Here is a 20859-nt window from a genome sequence, read left to right on the forward strand (position 1 = left end):
CACTCGTTCCATGGCGTGCGCTACACCGACTTTCACACTGACTCAATTTTTTACTCCCGCTACGAAAGTTTTTCTTAAAGAAGAGTAAGGCTACCCTTAATAGCACCATCGCAATCCCACATCTGCAAATACAACTCTATCATGTCTAATCTATCTCTATCTACACTACGTTACCAGCGCTCTGCTTTTATACTATTGCTATCATCTAGTTAATTCAAGGGAATGATAAGCGTTCGATCGCCACTGCGAAGGTTTAACTGAAGCTAAAGATTCTTCCACCCCTTGATAAGTTCTTGACGTATTGATGGTTCGTCCAATTCAAGCTTTATTTGAGCTCTCTTGAGCGAGGCAGTGCTTGCGACGACGGATCTGGCAAGTTACGTGCTTCGGCAGAGGAGACCGATGTCTACGTATAAAAGAAGCGCGCTAGCTAGGCGAAGATAAAGCGCGTAAGACTGCTATCAAAGCTTTGAAAAAACAGCACGCGAAGCTGGAAATCAAAAGAAAAGCCTCGCCGGTTTCTTGCAATCACGCAAATCGTCGAGACAACAGGAGCGAAGGTGCCAAAAACAAAGCGCAAAATGAGAAGGATTGCCTCGTGGTAAGCCTACGGTTTCCAATCCTAGCGCTCATGCGAGGAAAAGATAAGAAGGAGAGGTCGAAGGATATGGTGGGATGCTTCCTCGATTTGCTTCAGGTGTATCGTTTTTGTTGAAGTAGATCAAGAGATCGGATGAAGGCCAGAGATAAGCATGAGAAAGATTGCCTGGCGTATCTAGATCTAGCGGGATACATTATGGAGCAAGATTTCGAGCGGAGAATTTGCTACTGATTGGAGTTGGGTTTGGGATGGATTAGATTTTTAGTTTTATATATATATATATATATATGTATAGCTTTAATAAATGTTTAGCGTTGGTAGTGGATTATAGGCATCTTATTGAGTGAGCGCTGCTCGCAGTTTTGATATTCCGAGTCAGTTTGAAAGTCGGTGTGTGTTTTGAAAGTCGGTGTAGCGCACGCGATGGAACGAGAGTGACTAGGTACCTAAGAGCAGCCCGACAGCTTGCTTGCCTTGTTAGCGCACGGTTATCAACTGGCGACTTGATCCGTGGAAGAAGCTGCTGCCCTCCCGAAACGGGATGTCGGTAGGTAAGCGGTGGGGGAGATGGAGTTGAGGTTGAGGAGCGAGATGTATTGGCAACGTATAGTCCTTTCTTGACTTTTGGCACCGACGGGTTTATGCACGAAGTAAAGGTAGGTAGGGACGTGGGGATTGGATGGTGTGCCTATATCATCGTTTCTTCTGTTCTCGAGAGATGGACGAATAGATGGGATAGAGAGAGATGTATTGGTATTTATTATATCCTCGATGCACTCACTCCAGGGCCAGCCAGTCAGTGGTCAGTGACCCCGGTTTTGAGTACCAAAGCGTGCCAAGGGCTCGGCAAAGCTTATTCATTTGCTTCTTTTCTTCACGATCTACTTTCTCCACTTTCTCGATCTTCTTCCCACGATACTGCAGTACATACATACAACATACAACATACAACATACATCATACAACATACATACACATAAAATTTCACACACCGACAACCCGGATGGAGGCATCCCCGACGAGTCACGAGAGCGGGGTCCCCCGACAAGCATCTCGATTCCCAACCAAGCAACGCCACCTCGCCCGGAAATGCTTGTTCTTGTTTCAGGGTCCCGTCTCACCCCACAGCACTGGCCCGGGCCGATCACGGATTATTCCCATAATGAACTCCTCCTATACGCGGGCAGTGGGTCAATGACTTCGACCTCGACCTCGACCTCGACCCCATTCTCGACCTCGAGCTCGAGCTGCTCGAGTCCAGGGACGTGTGACTGAGCGAGGGGTGATTGGGCCATCATCCATCTCCTGCATGTTTCGTCTCTCTGGACTTCCTCTCTCACCTCAACATCAACCTCAACCGTCTTGAAGGTAGTGTACTGGCTTACCTATATATCACCGATCCCCACCTACCTCTCTTCTCTCACCCTCTCACCCTCTCACCCTCTCACCCTCTCACCCTCTCACCATCTCACCCTATCCCTCAATATGGCGGATCAGATCAACCATGAGGATCAGGCCCGCAGCGGCCAGGTCATTGCCGCATACGCAAAGACCCGGCTCAGCACCCTCAAGCCCCCGATGAATAGAGCTCCGAATCCCTTCACGCTCCTCGCCATGCTCAGTACTAAGCAGTGGCTCTTTTTCTTGGTGGCTTTTTCCGCGTGGGTGAGTCTTGTTGTCACTTTTACCACTTTTACCACTCTTCCCACTCTTCCCATTCTACTTCTCTCTCCCCGCACCGCAATACCATACTGATACGTCGGCGCGCCAGACGTGGGATTCTTTTGATTTCTTCACCGTCGGCTTGACCGTCAGCGACCTTGGCAGGACCTTCAACAAGACCAACACGCAAATCACATGGGGCATCACCCTGGTGTTGATGTTCCGGTCGGTGGGCTCCATCATCTTTGGGCTCGCAGCCGATCGATACGGTCGAAAATGGCCGTTCGTCGTCAACAACCTCCTCTTCATCATCCTCGAACTCGGGACGGCCTTCTGTCAGACGTACGACCAGTTCCTGGCTTGCAGAGCCCTGTTCGGGGTTGCAATGGGAGGCCTGTATGGAAATGCGGCAGCGACGGCGCTCGAAGACTGTCCCGAGGAAGCTCGGGGGCTGGTCTCGGGCATGTTGCAGCAGGGCTACGCCTTCGGCTATCTTCTCGCCACAGCCTTTGCGCGAGGGCTGGTGAACACCACGCCTCACGGCTGGAGACCGCTGTTCTGGTTCGGAGCGTGTCCACCGGTCCTGATCATCGCCTTCAGACTCTGCCTCCCCGAGACCGATGCCTACAACGCGCGTGTGCTCGTACGCAATGAACAGGCCAACATCGGGAAGACGTTCGTGGCCGAAGGCAAGGTGGCTTTGAAGCGTCATTGGATGATCCTGGTCTATCTAGTGCTTCTGATGGCCGGCTTCAACTTCATGGTAAGCTCCTCGGGAGACGTGTTGTCACTTCTCCGCACCGCGCGCTAACAGCGTCCTAGTCCCACGGCTCCCAGGACCTCTACCCGACCATGCTCACGAACCAGTTCAACTTCTCGGCCAATGCCGTCACCGTCACGCAGGTCGTCGCTAATCTGGGGGCCATGTTGGGGGGCACCGTGATAGGCTACTGTTCCCAGATCTTCGGCCGCCGCTTCTCCATCATCTTCATCTCGATCATCGGTGGCGCGCTCTTGTATCCCTACACCTATACCTCATCCCACGCCGTCATCGCCGCCGCCTTCTTCGAACAATTCTGCGTCCAAGGGGCCTGGGGCGTCATCCCTATCCATCTGATGGAGCTCTCCCCCGGCGCCTTCCGCACCTTCGTCGTCGGCACCGCCTACCAACTCGGCAACCTCATCTCCTCCGCCTCGTCCACGATCGAGTCCACCATCGGGAGCGAGTATCCCTTACCACCCGCAGCCGACGGCACGAAGCGGTACCAGTACGGCAAGGTGATCTGTATCTTCTTGGGCTGCGTGTATGTCTACGTCATTATCTTGACCTTCGTCGGCCCCGAGTACCTGAAGCGGAGCTTCGAGGTCCGGGACGATGAGGACACTGCCGAGGCGGCGGGCCACGACACCACCGAGGCTGCGATGAGCAAGATTCACAGGCAGGAGGGCATGGGGATGGGGATGAGTGCGACCGATAGGGCGGATATCGAGGCGATTGAAAAGGGAACTACGAGGAGTGGAGAGAGCACGGATGCTGTGCATCGTTAGTCTCGAGTTGGAGATTTCAGATCTGGGAAGTTGGAAGAGTCCGGCCGGCCGGGTCAAACGGGAAATCGCGATGGGGGCTGCACGCTCTTGGGTCCATGTGAATAGGCGAGAGAGACTTGTTTCCCAGCATGTCCTTGCTGCGGGATAATTTGGCGTTTCGCCAAGAGGTCGGGTTTTGGTTTAACTACCTAACTCGTAAAATTCCCTGAAACAAGCGAAGAGAAGCGAAGAGATGGAGGAGGACGAGTAACGTGAAAAATGATTGAATGCGGGAAGGTGATCTGTTTCAAGTAAGCGTGTGTGTACTATTTCGTCGGATTCAATCTAGATTTATATATTAGCTATTTGGAATAGAATACTTTGAATTATGGAAGACGGTATTTTTTGGGCGCGATGGATCGATTTCGGCGCCGAGGAGGCCCTGATAGTCAGTGTCACAGTGCAACCCAGAGTCCGCAAGTTTTCAGGCAACGCAACGCACTGACTATCATATCATGTACCTAAGTCACGTCAGAAATGGGATCTCGGGTGACACTGCATCTCGGGTTCCACTGCACGAACTGCAAGTACAGTACCGGTCGGTATATGGAAAACCGATGCAAACTTTACCGAGCGCACGTGGATGTTTTACGTCTCAGCCATACGTACAGTACAGTAATCGTCGGCTCGCTTAAGTGGGCCTCCTTTCAGCCTTTCAGTCTTAGTCGGTATAAGCGACTGCGGATCGGAAGCGAGTGCGGATTTTTCGAATGTGTTAGAAATTCTTATATACTATAGCAATTAATTATTACTATAACTTAAAAATATTTATATAAATAATTAATTTACGAGCATACCTTTTTCCGAAACATTTAAAATCGTATTATTAATCGATAATAAGCTTGCTATTAAGCAGCAAGGTAAAGAAAATTTTAAATCTGCTGCAAAATAACAACGCGTCGATAAGATTTAAAAAGAGGAAAAAGATATTAAATATCGTAAAAGAATCGTATAGTTGAGCGCGGGCGTAAAAGTATTATACGAAAACGCTTTGTTATAAGCTTGATTATTAAAGACGACGATACAATACTCATTTTAATTCTCAATTCGAAAGAGATTTAACAGATGCAACAACCTCTTAAGGGTCAAATTTTGCGGCCTCGTAAAAAAGGTATTCTTCGACCAACTCTTTCTCAATCCGAACTTTTTTACGATAACGATAATCTGATAATTATAACCGATACTATTAGAGACCTTTTTGTAAAGCAAGATGTTTTTCCTTTTTCTAGTATTAATATCGATAGCGATAGTTTCAATTCTAATAATAGTAAAGATTTAAACGATTCGTTGCGTAAAGTAAAAAACGAATCAGATTTTAAAAATAGCAATCGATAGCTAAATGTTTTATTAGATAAAACGATTTCGGATGTTTCGAAACAAGATATAATCGCAGATTAATTATTTATATAAATATTTTTAAGTTATAGTAATCATTAATTGCTATCGTATATAAAAATTTCTAACACATTCGAAAAATCCGCACTCGCTTCCGATCCGCAGTCGCTTATACCGATTAAGACTGAAAGGCTGAAAGGAGGCCCACCTAAGCGAGCCGACGATTACTACCGGTGCTGTGTATGGAGTGTATACCGGTAGATGGATGATCTACATACAGTATGCGAGAGGGGGGAAGATCTAAAAGATCTAAAGCTTGACTGGCACCCCCCCCCCCCCCCCCCCCCCCCCCTTTTTTTTTTAGAAAAAAAAAAGCCTTTTTCTACTTATTTACTTATTGCGGTAAGCGCTTACTTATCTTATCAACCCCCCGTTCCCACCCTGGGTACTGGGTACTGGGTACTGAGTACTGAGTACTGTACGGAGTAAGGTATGTATGTATGTATGTATGTATGTATGGCTTAAGGTACCTTCTTCTCATTCATTTGACGCTGGACGACGGGCCGTTACGCGTGGGCGGGTCGATCGATCAATCACCTGTAGTCGTCGATTGATTTACCGTCGGGTGAATGAAGATTTCAGGATCTGGAGAGAGAGAGAGGGGGGGAGGTGTTTGGTATCGGCGAAGGGAATGTTGGGATTGGAGGTTGAAAGCTTGTTGTACTGTATTAAGGAATTTTGTTTCGTGCCGTTTTTGGAGTGAGCGGGTATGGGATGGATATAGATAGATGCGTGCATGGGTGGCTGGGTTGGGTGGCTGGGTTGGGTGAGTGGGTGGCAGTAGTTGGTGGGGCCGAGGCGGGATATTTTTGGGATGAGCGGACGGGTTTGAATTGGGGGTTGTGAGAGATAGATGTGTAGGCGGCTGGAGCAGGGGAGGAGTGCTGGGATGGGCTGGGCTGAAGGGAGGTCTATGCTGTTTGTCAACTTATTTATCGTCCTATGGTGTTTGTGTGTATATTTGGATGTATGTTTGTTTAGATGTTTGGATGTATGTTTGTATGTCACACTCATTTCCACGCACGTTATCCGCTTAAGCGAGTGCTCGGGCCTCAGTTTTCTCATCTCATAAGTATACTCATTCGTACATATCTTTCAGCTGAGCTTCATGCGTCGAATACTTATTGAAATAGCTGCTGGGTTTTACGTCTTTCTCTTCTCGTTCAAATTGGTTTGTTGCAGGTTTCTGGATGGTTGATGAAGTGGATTCCGAGTCTGGAAGCGCGCGGGGGGGTGTTTCGAGAATGGCGGCCGGGTAGATGCTGGCTGGCGGCAACGAACTCTGTAGGTTCAGCTCATCACCTACCGTACCTCAAGCATTTCCCCGGATCGGCACCGCCTACCTCGGCCTGCTCCTGTATCTTGCTCGTTTCTCCTGACGGACTTTGGGGCTAGACTTCCCTCCTTTCCACCCTCTCACTCCGATTTCGATCCTCCGTGCTTCACTTCACTTCACTGCACGGCTTGGCTTAAGTCTTCGTACAGCAGCGCCAGCCGGAAACCTGCTCCAATGCAGCAGCTCACACTCATTACATACATTTGACTTTACTTCGTTACTCTCTCGCGGGTCTTCCCACACTGCTCTGCTGTACGCAGGATTCTCCGTGAAGACCTGACCGCCTGTCTCTATAATGCTTTACACAATGCGTTCAAAGCTCTTTCTTTTCGTCTATTTGGTATGCTTCTGTATCAAATTTGCACTGGCGGACCGCCGGGCAGTTCTTCAGAGGCAGGATAGACCTACAAATCTACCACCGACAGACTTGACAGTCACCATACCCTCATCAAGCAAAGTAGCGCAGACACAAGGCGGCTCTGGGACCAACGAGGAAGGCGGCGCTGCTGCGGGGCGCTCCAGCTCAACTTTCGCGACCCGAATTCATACCACGGATTCGAGCTCTGACGCGGCTAAATCTACCCCCATCGCAGGTTCCGAGGCAATCTCGAATATCAATGGCGCGGCTGCAACATCAACCGTCAACCTATCTACGTACAATGGTAAGTAGGAGTTCTCGGCTAGGGAGGCTGACAGACTAACCGGAATCTAGCGACACTCACTCCCAACAAGCTGCCACTCACGCCTGTAGTGACCCCGGCTTACGGGATTGGTGGAGTCATCTTGGTGCTGAGCGGGCTCCCCTACACTCTGGTGGGGATCAAGAATAAGATTTTGCACATCTCGCTCTCGGCAGCGTATCTTGCGAGCTTGTCGGTGACAGTCCTCATCCTGTACGTTATGAGCCTGTCCGTCAGCGATGCCATCCAGGGAGCATATCTGGTTGCCGTTGTCATGACAGGGGTCGTCCTCGGTGGGGTATCAGTCATGTTCGCTGAGATGACCGAGGGGCTGGGCTGTCTTCTTGGGGGGTTTTGCTTCAGCATGTGGCTGCTTGTCTTGAAGCCAGGTGGACTCCTCACGGAGACCAGCAGCAAGTCGATCTTCATCGCAGTTTTCACTCTGACTGCATTCGCTGCCGTATTCAGCCACTATACACGAGATTGTGGTCTGATCCTCGGTATCTCCTTTGCCGGAGCTACGGCAGTGGTCCTGGGTATCGATTGCTTCAGCCGAGCAGGGCTGAAAGAGTTTTGGGCATACCTCTGGAACCTGAACCCCAGCCTGTTTCCCGTTGGAGCTACTTCCTACCCCATCGGCAGGGGATTGAAGGTCGAAATTGCAGCCATCATGGTTCTCTTTCTAGCCGGTGTAGTTTCGCAGATGAGGCTTTGGGAGGTGATCAGGGAGCACCGAGAACGGCGAATCTTGGACCGCCTGAACGACGAGCAAAACAAGGGCCAAGAAGAGAAAAGAGTTAGCACGGCAGCCGTGTACGCGACGGCAGGAAATGGAGATCAATGGGAAGCCGTGTACGGCAATAAAGAAGCGTCCAGGTTGACTCGACCGACAAGGTCGAATCCGGATTCCGGAGTGGGCGACATGAAGAGCAAGAAGGAAGCTAGAAGCGATGTCACTTCATTGAGACGATCCGACGATGAAATCAAAATGACCGAGGTTCCTTCGCCTACTTTCCAATCCAGCGCTGGGCTCATCACGCCAAATAAAGTAATCACGGTCCGCGTCGCGTGTGATTTTGAGCCGGCCCAAGTTATGCATGGAGATGGAACGCCTGTCAAGATGGATGACGAAAGCCGATTCTTGCTTCGGGATAAATTCGCATCAAGTCAAAAGGAAGACAAAACTCGGGTGGTGATTGCTGATAGCGAAGCCGTACTGGGAAGACGAACTTCGCAACGAGAACCGAAGCGAGTTTCAGCAGGGCCGGACGTGGTCCCTCTCCCATTCCGGGTCCCCGACAACGATGCTGCGAGCGATCGCTCTTCAGTTGCTACATTTGCAGACGACGACGAGGCTACTGCTAAGAGAAGATCCAAAAATCTCTCTGTGGGATCAATACTGATGCAAAAGCTGACGCGGGGGTCTGTGCAGTCACTCCGTAGTTCCAGAAACTCTATGGACGGCGCTGCAGTCAGTACAGATAACTTGCTCGTGTCAAGGGAGGTCGAGGATGACCGAGCAAGCTCCATTGCCGCAACCGTGGATGGGCTTAGTGACGACGAGGATATGAGAAGTAGCAGATCGTCGCTGGACAACCCACCAAATACTACGGACACAGCTCGACTCGACCAGGCATCTACCCCAGACCTCGCGGCAGCGATTGAACCGTCAAAAGGCACCGAGGAGCCGGATTCTGCAAAGAGTGGCGAGGTGACTAGGCCGATATCCACAGCCACAACAGGGACTGAGACTCTGGATCCGTCAAAGGAGAAAGAAGACATCGTTGCGCCTGCCACTCCGCGGTCGTTAACTTCAAGTACTGATCCAAAACTCGAGACTGCATCTTCCAAGGATGAATCGAGCGAGGTCGGGAGAGACTTGGTCGAGCCTTCGGCCATCCCTGCCGCTGATTCGAAGATGGCGAGCATCACGAAAGAGCGCTTACCACCACAGGTTTCCAAAGTAGTGATGTCCTACCGGACCAACGAATGGGCCAAACATCTCAGTGGAGCGGATGCTCCGGAACTTGGCGAGTTGAAGTTGGCCGAGTATCCCGCTGACAACGACACTGGAGCAGAGACCGCTGTACCAGTCAATGTGGAAGAGCTGCAGCAAACTGCCGAGATATCCTTGTCTCGCCCAGTATCACGAACTGCATCCCAAACGTTGGGTCATGGGCAAACCTTGACCAGACAAAACTCATCTACGTCGAAAATGATGCCTGGTGGACCTTCCAGAACTGACACATCAAGCACATATCAACCTCATGACAACGGCCTCGTCAGCAGCGCCTCTCGGCTTTCCATGAACTCAAATGTCGCACCCCGAGGATCCCGTTCATCCACTGGCCTCCTCAACTCTCAACAGATCGCAGAATCCCAAATCGCAGAGAACTTCCCTTCGTCCGCCCCCAAATCCAGCAAGCCCCCAAGCGCCCACGCCGCGTTTGGGGAATCAACCCTTCTCGGAAAACGCGAATCCATGCTCCGAAGCAGACCCTCCTACTCCAGCACCCACTCCAACGCACCCACCCCCCTTGCACCCCAGCCGTTATCCTCACACCCCGGCGGTAGCAGTAACAGCAGCAACAACGACGCCGGCTCCATCAACAGCTCCCCTTACACCCCGCCCGCCATCTACGACGACGACGACAACATGACGCTCTCCACCCGCCGCCGCGAACTCCTCCGCCGCTCCTCCCTCATCCAACAACTCAACTCTCCCAACCCATCAATCTCGCAGCAGAGCCTCGTCTACGATTCCCACCAGCCTCAACGCCAGCTCTCAGCCGTCGCCGCCGACACGGCCGCGCGCGCGCATCAGCTCGCGTTGTGGAGGGCCAGCGTGCAGCAGGATCTCCAGGCCAGCGTCCAGCCGAGGGCGACGCTCGAGCGCTCCCGAAGCACGCTGTGGCGGGAACGGCAGGCGGAGGAGCTGAAGCGGGCCGAGCTGGAGAAGAAGCGGGAGCGGAGGGATAGCATATTCGATGAGAGGATGCGGAGGGGTGATATGCTCGATGCGCACCGCGAGGCGCTGCGGAAGATGCAGGCTAGTGCTAACAAGCATATCTAAGCGAGTGTTTTTTTTTTTTTTCCAAAGAGATGTTGATCTCTTAATATTTGTTTTCTTGATGTTTTTTTTGTGTTTGATTGATTGATACCCGACCCGTGCATTGTGTGGAAATATATGGATTTGATACTTATTCTTTTTGACGACGCGAGGGGAGGGAAGAAGTGTGAGGGAATGGGACGGACTACCGTACTCGGGCCTGACACTGCGATTCATGAGCAGACGACATGGTACATGGTATATACAACAGAGGTTTTTTTTTTTTTTTTTTTTTTTTTTTTTGGGCGTACGTACGGAGTCCGGAGTATTGACTTTTTTTGGATTTTCGGAAAACGGACTTTGGGAAGCGGGGAGAGTAGCTTGGAAGGAGAATGGCACTTCTTGTTATTGACCTCGCTTAGCGTTTTTCGGATAGTTAACCCCCGATTCCCGGATTGCTTTTGAGCTTGTCAAATGTGAGTTCGGGTACTAATTATACTATGATTATGTACCGTACTCATACCACAGCATATAAAAATGTACCACCGCATTGCGATATCCGCAGAGCTTGAAAGGATTATGAAAATTCTCGGTGGTAAGTATGATTATTACCCATTCGGTTCGGACCCATCCTCGGCAAGAAGAAGAAAAAAAAATGTTCCAGAACGAATCCCAGCAATTGATTACACGTGACAAGATTAGAGAGATGGCTCTTAACAGCAATATGAATTAATGCACATCGCCTTTTTCGCGATACGGGTACTTACTGGTGTATTATTGTGCGCACAAGTCATCTCATGCTATCCCATGCCATGTCATCTCTGAATCCCAATCCTACGTCTTATCCTATGCCCGTTTTATTACTGACCCGCCATAGAGAGGGGAACCGAGTAAGGTACTGCCCTGTGTCTTTGCTGCGGACTGTGCGGATCTGGGCTTCACTTAGCAAACCTCTCACCTCTCACCTCTCACCTCTCACCTCTCACTTCGGATTCCTCGTCTCTCGTCTGAGTTGTCTCTCTCATCGCGTCTCTGCCCTTCTCTTCTCCCATACTCCTTCCCCTTCTCTTCCTCTTCTCTGCGAACCCAATTCACTCCTCACATCTACTACAACGGCAGTCTGTTGTCTATCATGATCGCTTGTGGTTTCCTAACCTACTTACCTCTCTGCTCGGCTCGAGTGAGCGTCCTTCGAGCTCTTTGTGGCACCAAGCACCAGCACGATGTCGATAGCTAAATGCACCGCGTCAAAATGCTCGAGCTCCGCGCGTGATCGCGAGGTGTTTAGGTACCTACGCCCGCGAGACCCCAGTATCCTGTGCGTTTTGCTAACCCAAGGCGAAGATACTACCTGCCCCCTACGGTCCCTGATCCGGACGTCTGCTCCCTGGAGCCCGGAGAGGAAACCATTATCCAGACGACCAAGAAAGCTTCCAGCGACCCGACCCTGACGGCCTTCGCCCAGCTGGGATGTCTGCGGATCGACTGCAAACGGGGGATCATTGTCTTATCCACCCGGCGAACGGAGTACATACTGGCCGAGGCAACCCGGGAGCTGAGCTTGCAGCAGGACAACGATGAGAGCGATCGGCTATGGCATGGAGAGGGTGCGATTCTTAATCCCAAGTCGGACGAGGTAGGAGGGGAGCTACGCAGGTTTTTCGAGGCGCCTGACGCGCCTGCTATTATGCTCTGCGCCGACATGACCAAGGATGATCGGTTCAAAGATTCCGCGGTGGTTACCGGACCTCCATATATAAAAGCGATCGCTTGCGTGCCCCTCATTTCCCCGCTGCACAACATGGTCGTGGGTCATTACATTGTGGTAGATGACAAGGTTCACGAGGAACTGGACGAGGGGGAGCAGCAGTTCATGTTGGATATGGCGACCACGGTGATGGATTATCTGGAGTCTGGGCGGATCAAGAGGCAGCAGTACCGAGCTGAGCGCATGATCAAAGCGATCGGGCTGTTTATCGAAGGGAAGGCGACCTTGAGAGAGTGGTGGCTGGAGACGGGACATAAATACCAGCATGCGGCATTGAGGAAACGCTCTTTACAGGATGGCACCCCTCTTGCCCGACAGGCCGATATAGAGTTTGGGGTTCAAGAAACAACGGACTACTTCACGAGGAATGGATTGAATATATTGCCAGATAGCACTTTGAGGACTTCTGCTGCACTCAGGTATCCATCTTCTGTCTCGGTATCTACGACCGACCGAGTGGATAGGGAGCTTGGAGATGGGAGACCTCCAGTTCCGAGAAATGATACAAACGACTCGGATCGCACAACACCTAGTTCAGCACCTACATCCGCACCTCGAGATCCGACGCCAGCACGTCGAGGAGACGGACGACCGCAAATCCCAAGAGAAAACACGGTCAGCTCCTCAGGGGATACTAGCGCCGTACCACCAACCTCAGTATCTCAATCATGCCGCGACCGGAATAGCTCTGTGACTACCTTCGACGAGACCTTGACTGATCACACCCCGGATCTGGAGAGACACACCTCCGTTTCGTTCGACCTCCCAGCTGATCCTGTACCCCCCGAAGTTTCCAAAGACTTGCAAAACGCCCTTCTGTCATCTGACGTAAAGGGCGTCTTCGCCCGCGCCAGCAACCTTATCCGAGAAGCAATTGGGGTCGAAGGCGTGATTTACTATGATGCCAGTGTTGGTTCGTTTGGTGGCCGTTCCAGGAAAGAAGTCGTGGAAGATAAAGCTCCGGGTCTATTTCATGCTGATCCACCTTTTGGGGACCAAGTAGCTACGAGTGAAGACGATCTCGCGCGACAATCCTCTGGTGCGGAAGGCGAGTTCGAGAAACCAGCTGCAGTGGAAGAGAACGGCACAGGGAAGTACTGCAATATACTTGGATTTAGTACTCGTCGTCGCTCTTCTCTGAAGGGTCACGATGTCTATGAAGAGCGCAGGAGAATGCCGGAAGCGGTGTTGAGAAAATTGCTCAAGCGATATCCCCACGGGAAGGTCTTCAATTTCGACGAGGATGGCACGTACTCGTCTAGCGATTCTGATCACTGCCACCCCTCTACCAATGTGGAAGAAGCTCTAGGAAGTCCCCAAACTGCCAGACACGTCCCAGAGGCTTCTCGTCGACATCGTATCTCCAGAGAACAAGAAGCTGCAGAGATTCTGAAGGTCTTGCCTGGTGCACGGAGCGTCTTTTGGTTTCCGCTCTGGGATGCCACTCGTGAGAGATGGTTCGCCGGCTCCTTCATCTGGTCCACGTCTGGTACCCGCACTCTGTGTCCTACGGAGGATATAACTTACCTAGCGGCTTTCGGCAACAGCACGATGGCGGAAATCTCTCGACTTTCGGCTCAGGTGTTGTCGAAGATGAAGACCGACTTCATATCCAGCATTTCCCACGAGCTTCGCTCTCCGCTGCACGGGGTGTTGGCCAGCGTGGAGTTCCTCCAGGAGACACCCATGACGGAGACACAGGCGGAGATGGTCAGTAATATCCATTCTAGTGGGAAGGTCTTACTAGATACCATCAATCACGTTCTTGATTTCTCGAAAGTAAACCGGAAGACGAAGAATAGAAAGATGCCGAAGAGACGTCTGAAGCGGGTGGAGAGACAGGGGAGCGCTGAAGAAGGCAGCGAGGAGAAGGCAGATGTCTGCGTATTGTCCGAAGAGGTCATCGAGAGTATCTATGCAGGGCAAGGTGTAAGCAAGAAGGCGTTGGGCCTGGCTGGTCATCGTCGACATGGTTCGGCGGCAACCACGGAGCCTGCAGTCACTGTGATCGTTGACATCCAATGGCGGCCGAACTGGACATTCGAAGTCGATGCCGGCGCCTGGCGACGAATTCTCATGAATCTCTTTAGCAACGCGATGAAATATACGAAAGCAGGTTTCATCAATATATGCCTCGAAATCGAAGAGGACGTGGCGTCTCACCGCAAGAAATCGCGTGCGAATCTCGTGTTGAAGCTTAAGGATTCCGGCAAGGGCATCTCGCGGGAATTCTTGAACCATCAGCTGTACAAGCCTTTCACACAAGAGGACTCTCTGGCCACTGGTACGGGTCTCGGGCTGAGTATCGTCAAAGCGATCATCCAGGATTTGGGGGGCAAAATCGGCTTTACCAGCGAGCCGGGAACCGGTACTGAGGTCACTGTTCGGATACCTTTGCAAGAGCGTTCACCCAAGCGTGGAAGCTTGAAGGTTCTCAACGAAGTGCGGGCGAGCGTGCAAGGACACAGATTCCGGCTGGAAGGCTTCGACAGATATCCAGATATCGCAGAGACGCCAACTGGTATTCTCTCTCCGGACACTGAGGGGGCGATGCTGCTTAAATCGGCAGTCCAGGATACGCTGGTCGACTGGTACGGCATGGAAGCTGTCACGAGTTCTGGGGCCGACTCTCCTATCGCGGATCTGGTTGTTGTGATGGAAGCGGGTATGGGCGACCAATCTCTGGACCAGGTCTTGAATAGTCACTACGATCACCATCCGAAACACGATGGAAGGGCTGTTGCGATTGTGCTCACGAGTTCGTATCATTCTGAGCCGAGGGCAGATGCTCATCAACATTTCCGGATCTTCTACCTCCAGCAGCCGTGAGTAACCTCCAACCTTCTCAACTAGCGCCTACTGACAAGTCCTAGATATGGGCCCCATAGAATTGGAAAGATCCTGAACCAAGCCTTCTGCGAGACGCCCGACGACCGCCTCGTGGAATCCTCAATCAGCCCGCCCCGCCAAACACTTACGCTACGTAACCATCGCGATCTTTCCCCCTCAAGCCCGCCTCCCACATCAACTACTCTCGACGTTACAGGCAGAAGCCCCTTGAGCCCAATGGAGAACCAAATCCGAGCACAAGAGCACCCGGCCGTCACCCCCGATACCCCGATGACGCCCGGGTTCACAGCCGCTCAGCTGCAAATCTCTGATCGAATGGCTACGAACGGCGAATCACCTGTTAAGAAAGAGGAAGCCGGAGGCTTCAGGGTGCTACTGGTAGAGGACAACGAGATTAACCTCAAGCTCCTGATCGCTACGATGCGGAAACTGAAGCTGGATCATGCGACTGCAGTCAATGGGCTCGAAGCGCTGAACTCGTACAAGGAATGCGCGGGGGCTTTCGATGTGATCTTTATGGGTTGGTCTCTTCTCTCCCCTCCTCCTCTCTTTGCCGTCATAGGTTATCCGTTAGCTGAGCACCAAACGCAGATATCTCCATGCCGATCATGTCGGGCATCGAGTCAACAAGGCAGATCCGCCGCTTCGAGCAGGAGTCCGGCCTGCAGCCGGTCGCTGTCATCGCGCTCACGGGCGCGGCGAACCCCCGTACCCGACAGGAGGCGTTTAGTGTGGGCGTTGATCTGTTTCTGACGAAGCCAGTACCGATGAAGGCGTTGAGGGGCATGCTAGAGGATGTGAAGAGGGAGGGACGGGCGGCGTTTGTTGGGTAAAAAGGGGGGAGGATAACACTCATTATCTTGTTGACCGACTAAGCGAGCGAGCGACGTCACCCAAATAGGGATTGTGATCGGGATGGGGGTTAGGCTAGGCTCCTGGGGAATGCTTGGTTGAGTTTGCTTCTACATGTCTGTATCTATCTATACCCTGGCTGGAGTTCGCGTGCAAGACTGCAGGCATTAGAAGCAACGAGCGGCGTCTTTGGAAATAAAGGCTCTTACCAACAACGAACATGACATGCGTGTGTAGATATATATATGTGTATCTGTGTGTGTGTGTGTGTGTGTGTCCATCATAACGAGAATCGCTAGAACGGGAGGGCATGGCAATTTGAGTAAGTGATTGATTGATCCTTATCTTTTTGTTGCCGAATTTAAAGGAATAAAATACTTAGTTATGTACGATGATTGTCCTCAACAGAGCTGATAGCGATGGGGAGGGATACCTGACATGAAGGATGCAAGGGGTGAGTGATGTGGGGGATCTTACCTGTGACTGAGTAGGTAAGGTATATACTACCTATCTCCTCGACCTAGCCAGCTGTAGGCCTCTCTCTCAACAAATTCGCAATATATACTTATGGAACGGCACCTTTTTTCAGGATAGCGAGAAGCTACGGCCATATCCGATGATGTCTGTCTGTCTCGTCTCACTGATCATGTTTTTCATGAAATATTTGGAGGTCCGATTAACCCCGGGTCCCCTGTGCTTGTCCTATAAGTGGCGATCCAATACATTCCTCCTCCTCTGTCTGGGCCCTCGTGGGCGGGGCGTGCATGAATGTTCTTTTCTTCTTCTTCTGCTTCTCCTTCTTTTTCTTTCCCCCCGTCCGCATTGCATCTGAGAGATGGGTTCTCATTCATATCTTTGAAAGGGACGTGAGAGGCAAAGTGAAGAGGAGCAGCTTGCTTTGCCAGTTTTGCGTGTGTATATACAACCTACATACCTCCTACATACCTGCATATCACCGACATACCCACCTACCTACCTACCTAGCTTATAATTAACGGAGTCCGCCGACGGGTTGGTGAGACTCGAGATTGTTGACACTTGGTCCTCGGGCGGCCCCTTTCCATGCTTACCTGCTATCTCTTGATCGCTCCTCGACCGAAAATTTGGTGGGTTGAAGAGGATTTGTTTGATATTTATTTATCCCGCTCATTGGTATCGCAGGATGTTCGCAGCATGAATTCTTCGGGTTTGGGTTTGGGAGAGTCAGGCAAGCTGCATAATTTTAGCGCCGCGAGAAAGGCTTCAGTTCACACCAACGCCCACGCTCGCACCGACACAGACCCTAATTCAACACCACCCCAACCTCGACCATCCCCGACCACCCGTCCTCGACAGCGACGTCCCTCATCGTCGTCGTACCGCATCCCCCCCCTCCTCAACCATTCTCCCCTTGCCGTCACGGCACCGCTGAAACGGCGTCGCCAGGAGACCCGTATTCTACCCCTGGGATCTCTTCATCCGCCTTGACCACCACTAACCCACGCATCCCACCCCCCAGCTCCCAACCGTTCTATCCATCCCCCTCGCTGGGCGAACTCTCCAGCCCAAATCCCGACGTGAGAGTGACGAGCCCGACGCGCCGGAGCTGGAGCTTGCGCAACTCCCTCGGCGGCGGCGGCGAGACCGCGACTTTCACGTCCCCCTTCCGCAGCAGATCCGGCACGGGAGAAAGCAGCATCTCGCGAGGACGGCCGCGCCAATCCAGCGCTGCCCGGTTGTGGAATCCAAGTAACTCGACGCCGCGGGGACCGCCTTCGCAGAAGAGGCGCGAGAGGACTCGTGAGCCTAGCGCCGAGGATAAGGTCATTGCCGTCGTCCCTTTGAAGCACCCGGATCTCGCCTCTCCGCGAAGGGACTCTGCTATTGGGGGAGAACACCCGCTGCTGACGCTGCCGGAACAGAGACAGCAGAGGCACTCGGGGTCTACGAAAGCGAGTCTGCAGATTGAGAGGAGCTCGGGTGGAAGCCATCGTGTCTCGTTACCGAGGAGTCTGAGTATTGAGTTTGCGAGGAGGAAGAGTAGTGAGGGGTCTGTGAGGCTGGATAAAGGGAAGGGCAAAGCGATCGAGGAAGAGAGAGAGGATACGCTTAGGCAATTGGAGAGGTCTACCACAGGAGATCAAAACCGAGGGCAAACTGCTGCGAGTATTGCATCCCCGCAAGGCCCAGGAATCTCTTTCGACAAGGACAGAAGTAAGACAGATATGTTGGGGGATATTGAACACGGGCCAGATGCCCTCGGGGTATACGAGTCTGGAGGAACCTCAAATATGCCCGACAATGACCCGCGCAGCTCTTTTCAATCTGGAATGGGACCTACGATGTCCGACAGTACATCGATCATAGGATCAGATGGACCCCCTATGAACGCAGGAGAGGAATGGGGCCCTCAACACCCCTGCTTCCCACACGTAAACCCTCACGTCCCGCTCTCATCACCCCTATACCAAAGTACACGTATCATCCGCATCCGCCGCGACTGGATGCTCGAAGGCGACCTTGCACCGACCTTTTCCAATCTCTACCCTGAGATTCTCGACCCAGCGGGCGTCTCCGAGCAGGAATTCCGCCAATTAGTCGAAAGAGTAAATAAGGAATTGATCTCCGCCTTTAGTCCCTGGAGCTTGCGGAATATCGTGGACGGCCTGCTAGGCTTGATAACAGGCTGGGTGTGGGACGATATGGGGTATACCGGGGTCAAGATGAGGCTCAACAAGGTAGAGCAGTATCTGGAGGAGTGGAATCAAGAGATGGAGGGAAGGAGTAAGGAGAGCCTAGGAATTGCACCGAGGGTCGTGCCCTTGAGGCGGACGGGATATATGAATGTATGCTACCCCCTCCCCTGTCCCCTCTGCTACCAACCCACCCCACCCGAAGACAAATACTGACCAGAGCAGCTCGACATCCAAGTCCCAGACCCGGAGATCTCCTACCCGGCTTCTACCGGCGGCGAGCGCACCGCTACCAACATGTCGCAGAACTCGTAGTAGCGACACACTCCACCACGCCCACCACCCTACCCTGTATGCCCGTCGGGTGGTGGTCACATGCACATGCACATAGACATACATAATACTTTCTTTGTATGTATGATATCTGGAGGTTGTAGATAGAGAGTGGGGGACTGGAGATTATGGGAATCGGAATACCCTTGCGTTGCGTTGCGTTGCCTCATGGCGTACTGTTTGTTCTAGTTAGCTTACTTCTTGCTTCGTTTTACGCTGAAATTTGAGCGTTCTTCCTTTTTAGGGGCGATTGAGGAAGGGAGGGCCACTGGAAATAAATGGGTAGCCCGTTCGTTATCGTTTGGCCTGTGACAATGTGAAAAGCCTTTTTGTTTTTTATGCCTTGCCTGCTTGCCTGCTTGGTGTTAGTGTTAGTGTTAGTTGTTGCCCCTTTGTTTTCTTTGAATGCAGAATGCAATGCAATGCAATTCATCTATCTACCTGCCTCTTGCCGCCGAGGACTTGAGTTTGATTTGTAAGTTTGTGTGTGTGTGTGTGTGTGTGTGTGTGTGTGTGTGTGTGTGTGTTTCTGGCAGAGAGAGGGGTGCTAAAGGGCTGTCTTGCCATGTACCTACCTATCCACGGTTCGCATGGCACGTGGCCACGCGACTTCCTCAAAGTGGAGCTAGCTCACTTTCTAAAAAGAACCCTCTTTAGAAACTCGATCAAGACTAACAACAACAACAACAACAAAACCACCACCACAACCAAGTCTAGACCTATTTCCCAACAACACCTTGCGAATTACCAACGAACAATATCTCCAAAAGAAAAGTACTACTACGCTTCCATGATGTCGAACTTCGACGACGACTCGACCTCGTACGGAAGGACCCCGACAACACCTCCTTGGAGCAACGTCGCTGAATCTCTTCCCGACGGGTATACTGCTACTGCTGCTGCTGATAGTAGTGGTGGTACCGATCTGCGAGGTAGTCTTCGATGTGATAATAACTCCTCGGTTCCATCGCCGGGCGGTACCTTTATCAGTACGTATGCGTGTGTGTGTTCTACCTACCAACCTCCCTTTCACACGTTTTTTTCTCTCTCGTCGTTAGAAAAAAGGGGCATTTCACGCACCTAGCTGGGTGATGGTGAGAAGAAGAAGCTGACTGACCATATATCGATCGCAGTTCGTGCGGTTGCATCGGGGAAAGTGCTTACGCTTGTGAACGGGGGGGTGGAAGTGGCTTCGCCTGGTACGTCTGCTGTGTTTTCCTTTCTTTGTCTCTCTCTCTCTCTCCCCATCTCCCCATCTTCCCGTCTCGACTTTTTTCTCTTTTTTTTGTTTTGTGCAGATATATATTGTTCACCAAGCCAAACCCCAAGACCCCACTCTTTCGCTAACCTGTACTGTGCGCTTGCTTTCTAGGCCCCCGCGGCTCCATCTACTGGGACTGCGAGCAGACCAAGGGCTGGCTCGGCTTCCGCAATGCCGTGTCGGGCAACATCCTCGGCCACGACAAGCACGGTCGGCTCGGATGCCAGATGCCCGCGCACCAGCACTGGGGGAACTTCTGCGTGCGGCCTGCACCTGGCGGGGTCGGCTACCTCCTGCTCATGACGCACTGGGATAGCCTCTGGTGTGTGGGCTTTCAGCAGCACGAGGGCCGGGAGATGCTGGCGAAGCTTGGCGAGGATATGGCGGATGCGGTCGTTTGGGACTTTGTGAGGGTGTGATGGTGTCCCGGGCTGAGGGGATGATGGGCTGGGATGGGATGATTCGGGTGATGGCGCGGAAGGATAATAAGGGTACAGGCACAGGATCGGGGTCAGGCCCAGGTGCTTGGAGAGGCAGTGTGGGCAAGCAAGTGCAATGCAATGCAATGCAGATACTGGTTGCTTTTGATTCGGTGGTTCGCGTTCATTGGAACGGCACCTCCCTTCAGATATCTTCTATCACTGTCGCGCCTTACAAACATGAATCATTCGCGTGTTTTGCAGGCCTCTATCACAAGAAGTATGCTAATCTAAGCTAAAGTCTTGAATCACTATCGTCGACTGGCTGGTTGTTGGCCTTTCCTTTCCTTTCCTTTCCTTCTTGCACGCTTACATTTACATTTCATAGCCTGCG

General features: G+C 51.9%; 5 protein-coding genes across 5 annotated transcripts; all 5 read left to right on the top strand.

Annotated features, from left to right (window-relative positions):
• Positions 1–2086: 2086 nt before the first annotated feature.
• On the top strand, positions 2087–3811 carry L3040_002303 (uncharacterized protein; the record flags this gene model as incomplete). The annotated part of the gene is made up of 3 exons (XM_007289799.1): positions 2087–2266; positions 2373–3026; positions 3086–3811. The coding sequence occupies 3 exons, from the start codon at positions 2087–2089 to the stop codon at positions 3809–3811; spliced, it is 1560 nt and encodes a 519-aa protein (XP_007289861.1).
• Positions 3812–6888: 3077 nt separating this feature from the next.
• On the top strand, positions 6889–10334 carry L3040_002304 (uncharacterized protein; the record flags this gene model as incomplete). Its single annotated transcript, XM_007289798.1, has 2 exons — positions 6889–7243; positions 7294–10334. 2 exons carry the CDS (start codon positions 6889–6891, stop codon positions 10332–10334), a joined length of 3396 nt encoding a protein of 1131 aa, XP_007289860.1.
• Positions 10335–11533: 1199 nt separating this feature from the next.
• L3040_002305 (uncharacterized protein) lies at positions 11534–15761 on the top strand (the record flags this gene model as incomplete). Its single annotated transcript, XM_066155504.1, has 4 exons — positions 11534–11598; positions 11655–14903; positions 14952–15448; positions 15520–15761. 4 exons carry the CDS (start codon positions 11534–11536, stop codon positions 15759–15761), a joined length of 4053 nt encoding a protein of 1350 aa, XP_066012503.1.
• Positions 15762–16842: 1081 nt separating this feature from the next.
• L3040_002306 (uncharacterized protein) lies at positions 16843–18767 on the top strand (the record flags this gene model as incomplete). Its single annotated transcript, XM_066155505.1, has 4 exons — positions 16843–16886; positions 16942–16944; positions 17279–18605; positions 18678–18767. The coding sequence occupies 4 exons, from the start codon at positions 16843–16845 to the stop codon at positions 18765–18767; spliced, it is 1464 nt and encodes a 487-aa protein (XP_066012504.1).
• An 811-nt stretch (positions 18768–19578) lies between these two features.
• Positions 19579–20465, top strand: L3040_002307 (uncharacterized protein; the record flags this gene model as incomplete). The annotated part of the gene is made up of 3 exons (XM_007289795.1): positions 19579–19774; positions 19919–19984; positions 20158–20465. 3 exons carry the CDS (start codon positions 19579–19581, stop codon positions 20463–20465), a joined length of 570 nt encoding a protein of 189 aa, XP_007289857.1.
• Between the last annotated feature and the right edge of the window lie 394 nt (positions 20466–20859).

This window comes from Drepanopeziza brunnea (assembly GCF_022702325.1).
Source record: "Drepanopeziza brunnea f. sp. 'multigermtubi' strain 214-2 chromosome Unknown ctg3, whole genome shotgun sequence".
NCBI lineage: Eukaryota > Fungi > Ascomycota > Leotiomycetes > Helotiales > Drepanopezizaceae > Drepanopeziza > Drepanopeziza brunnea.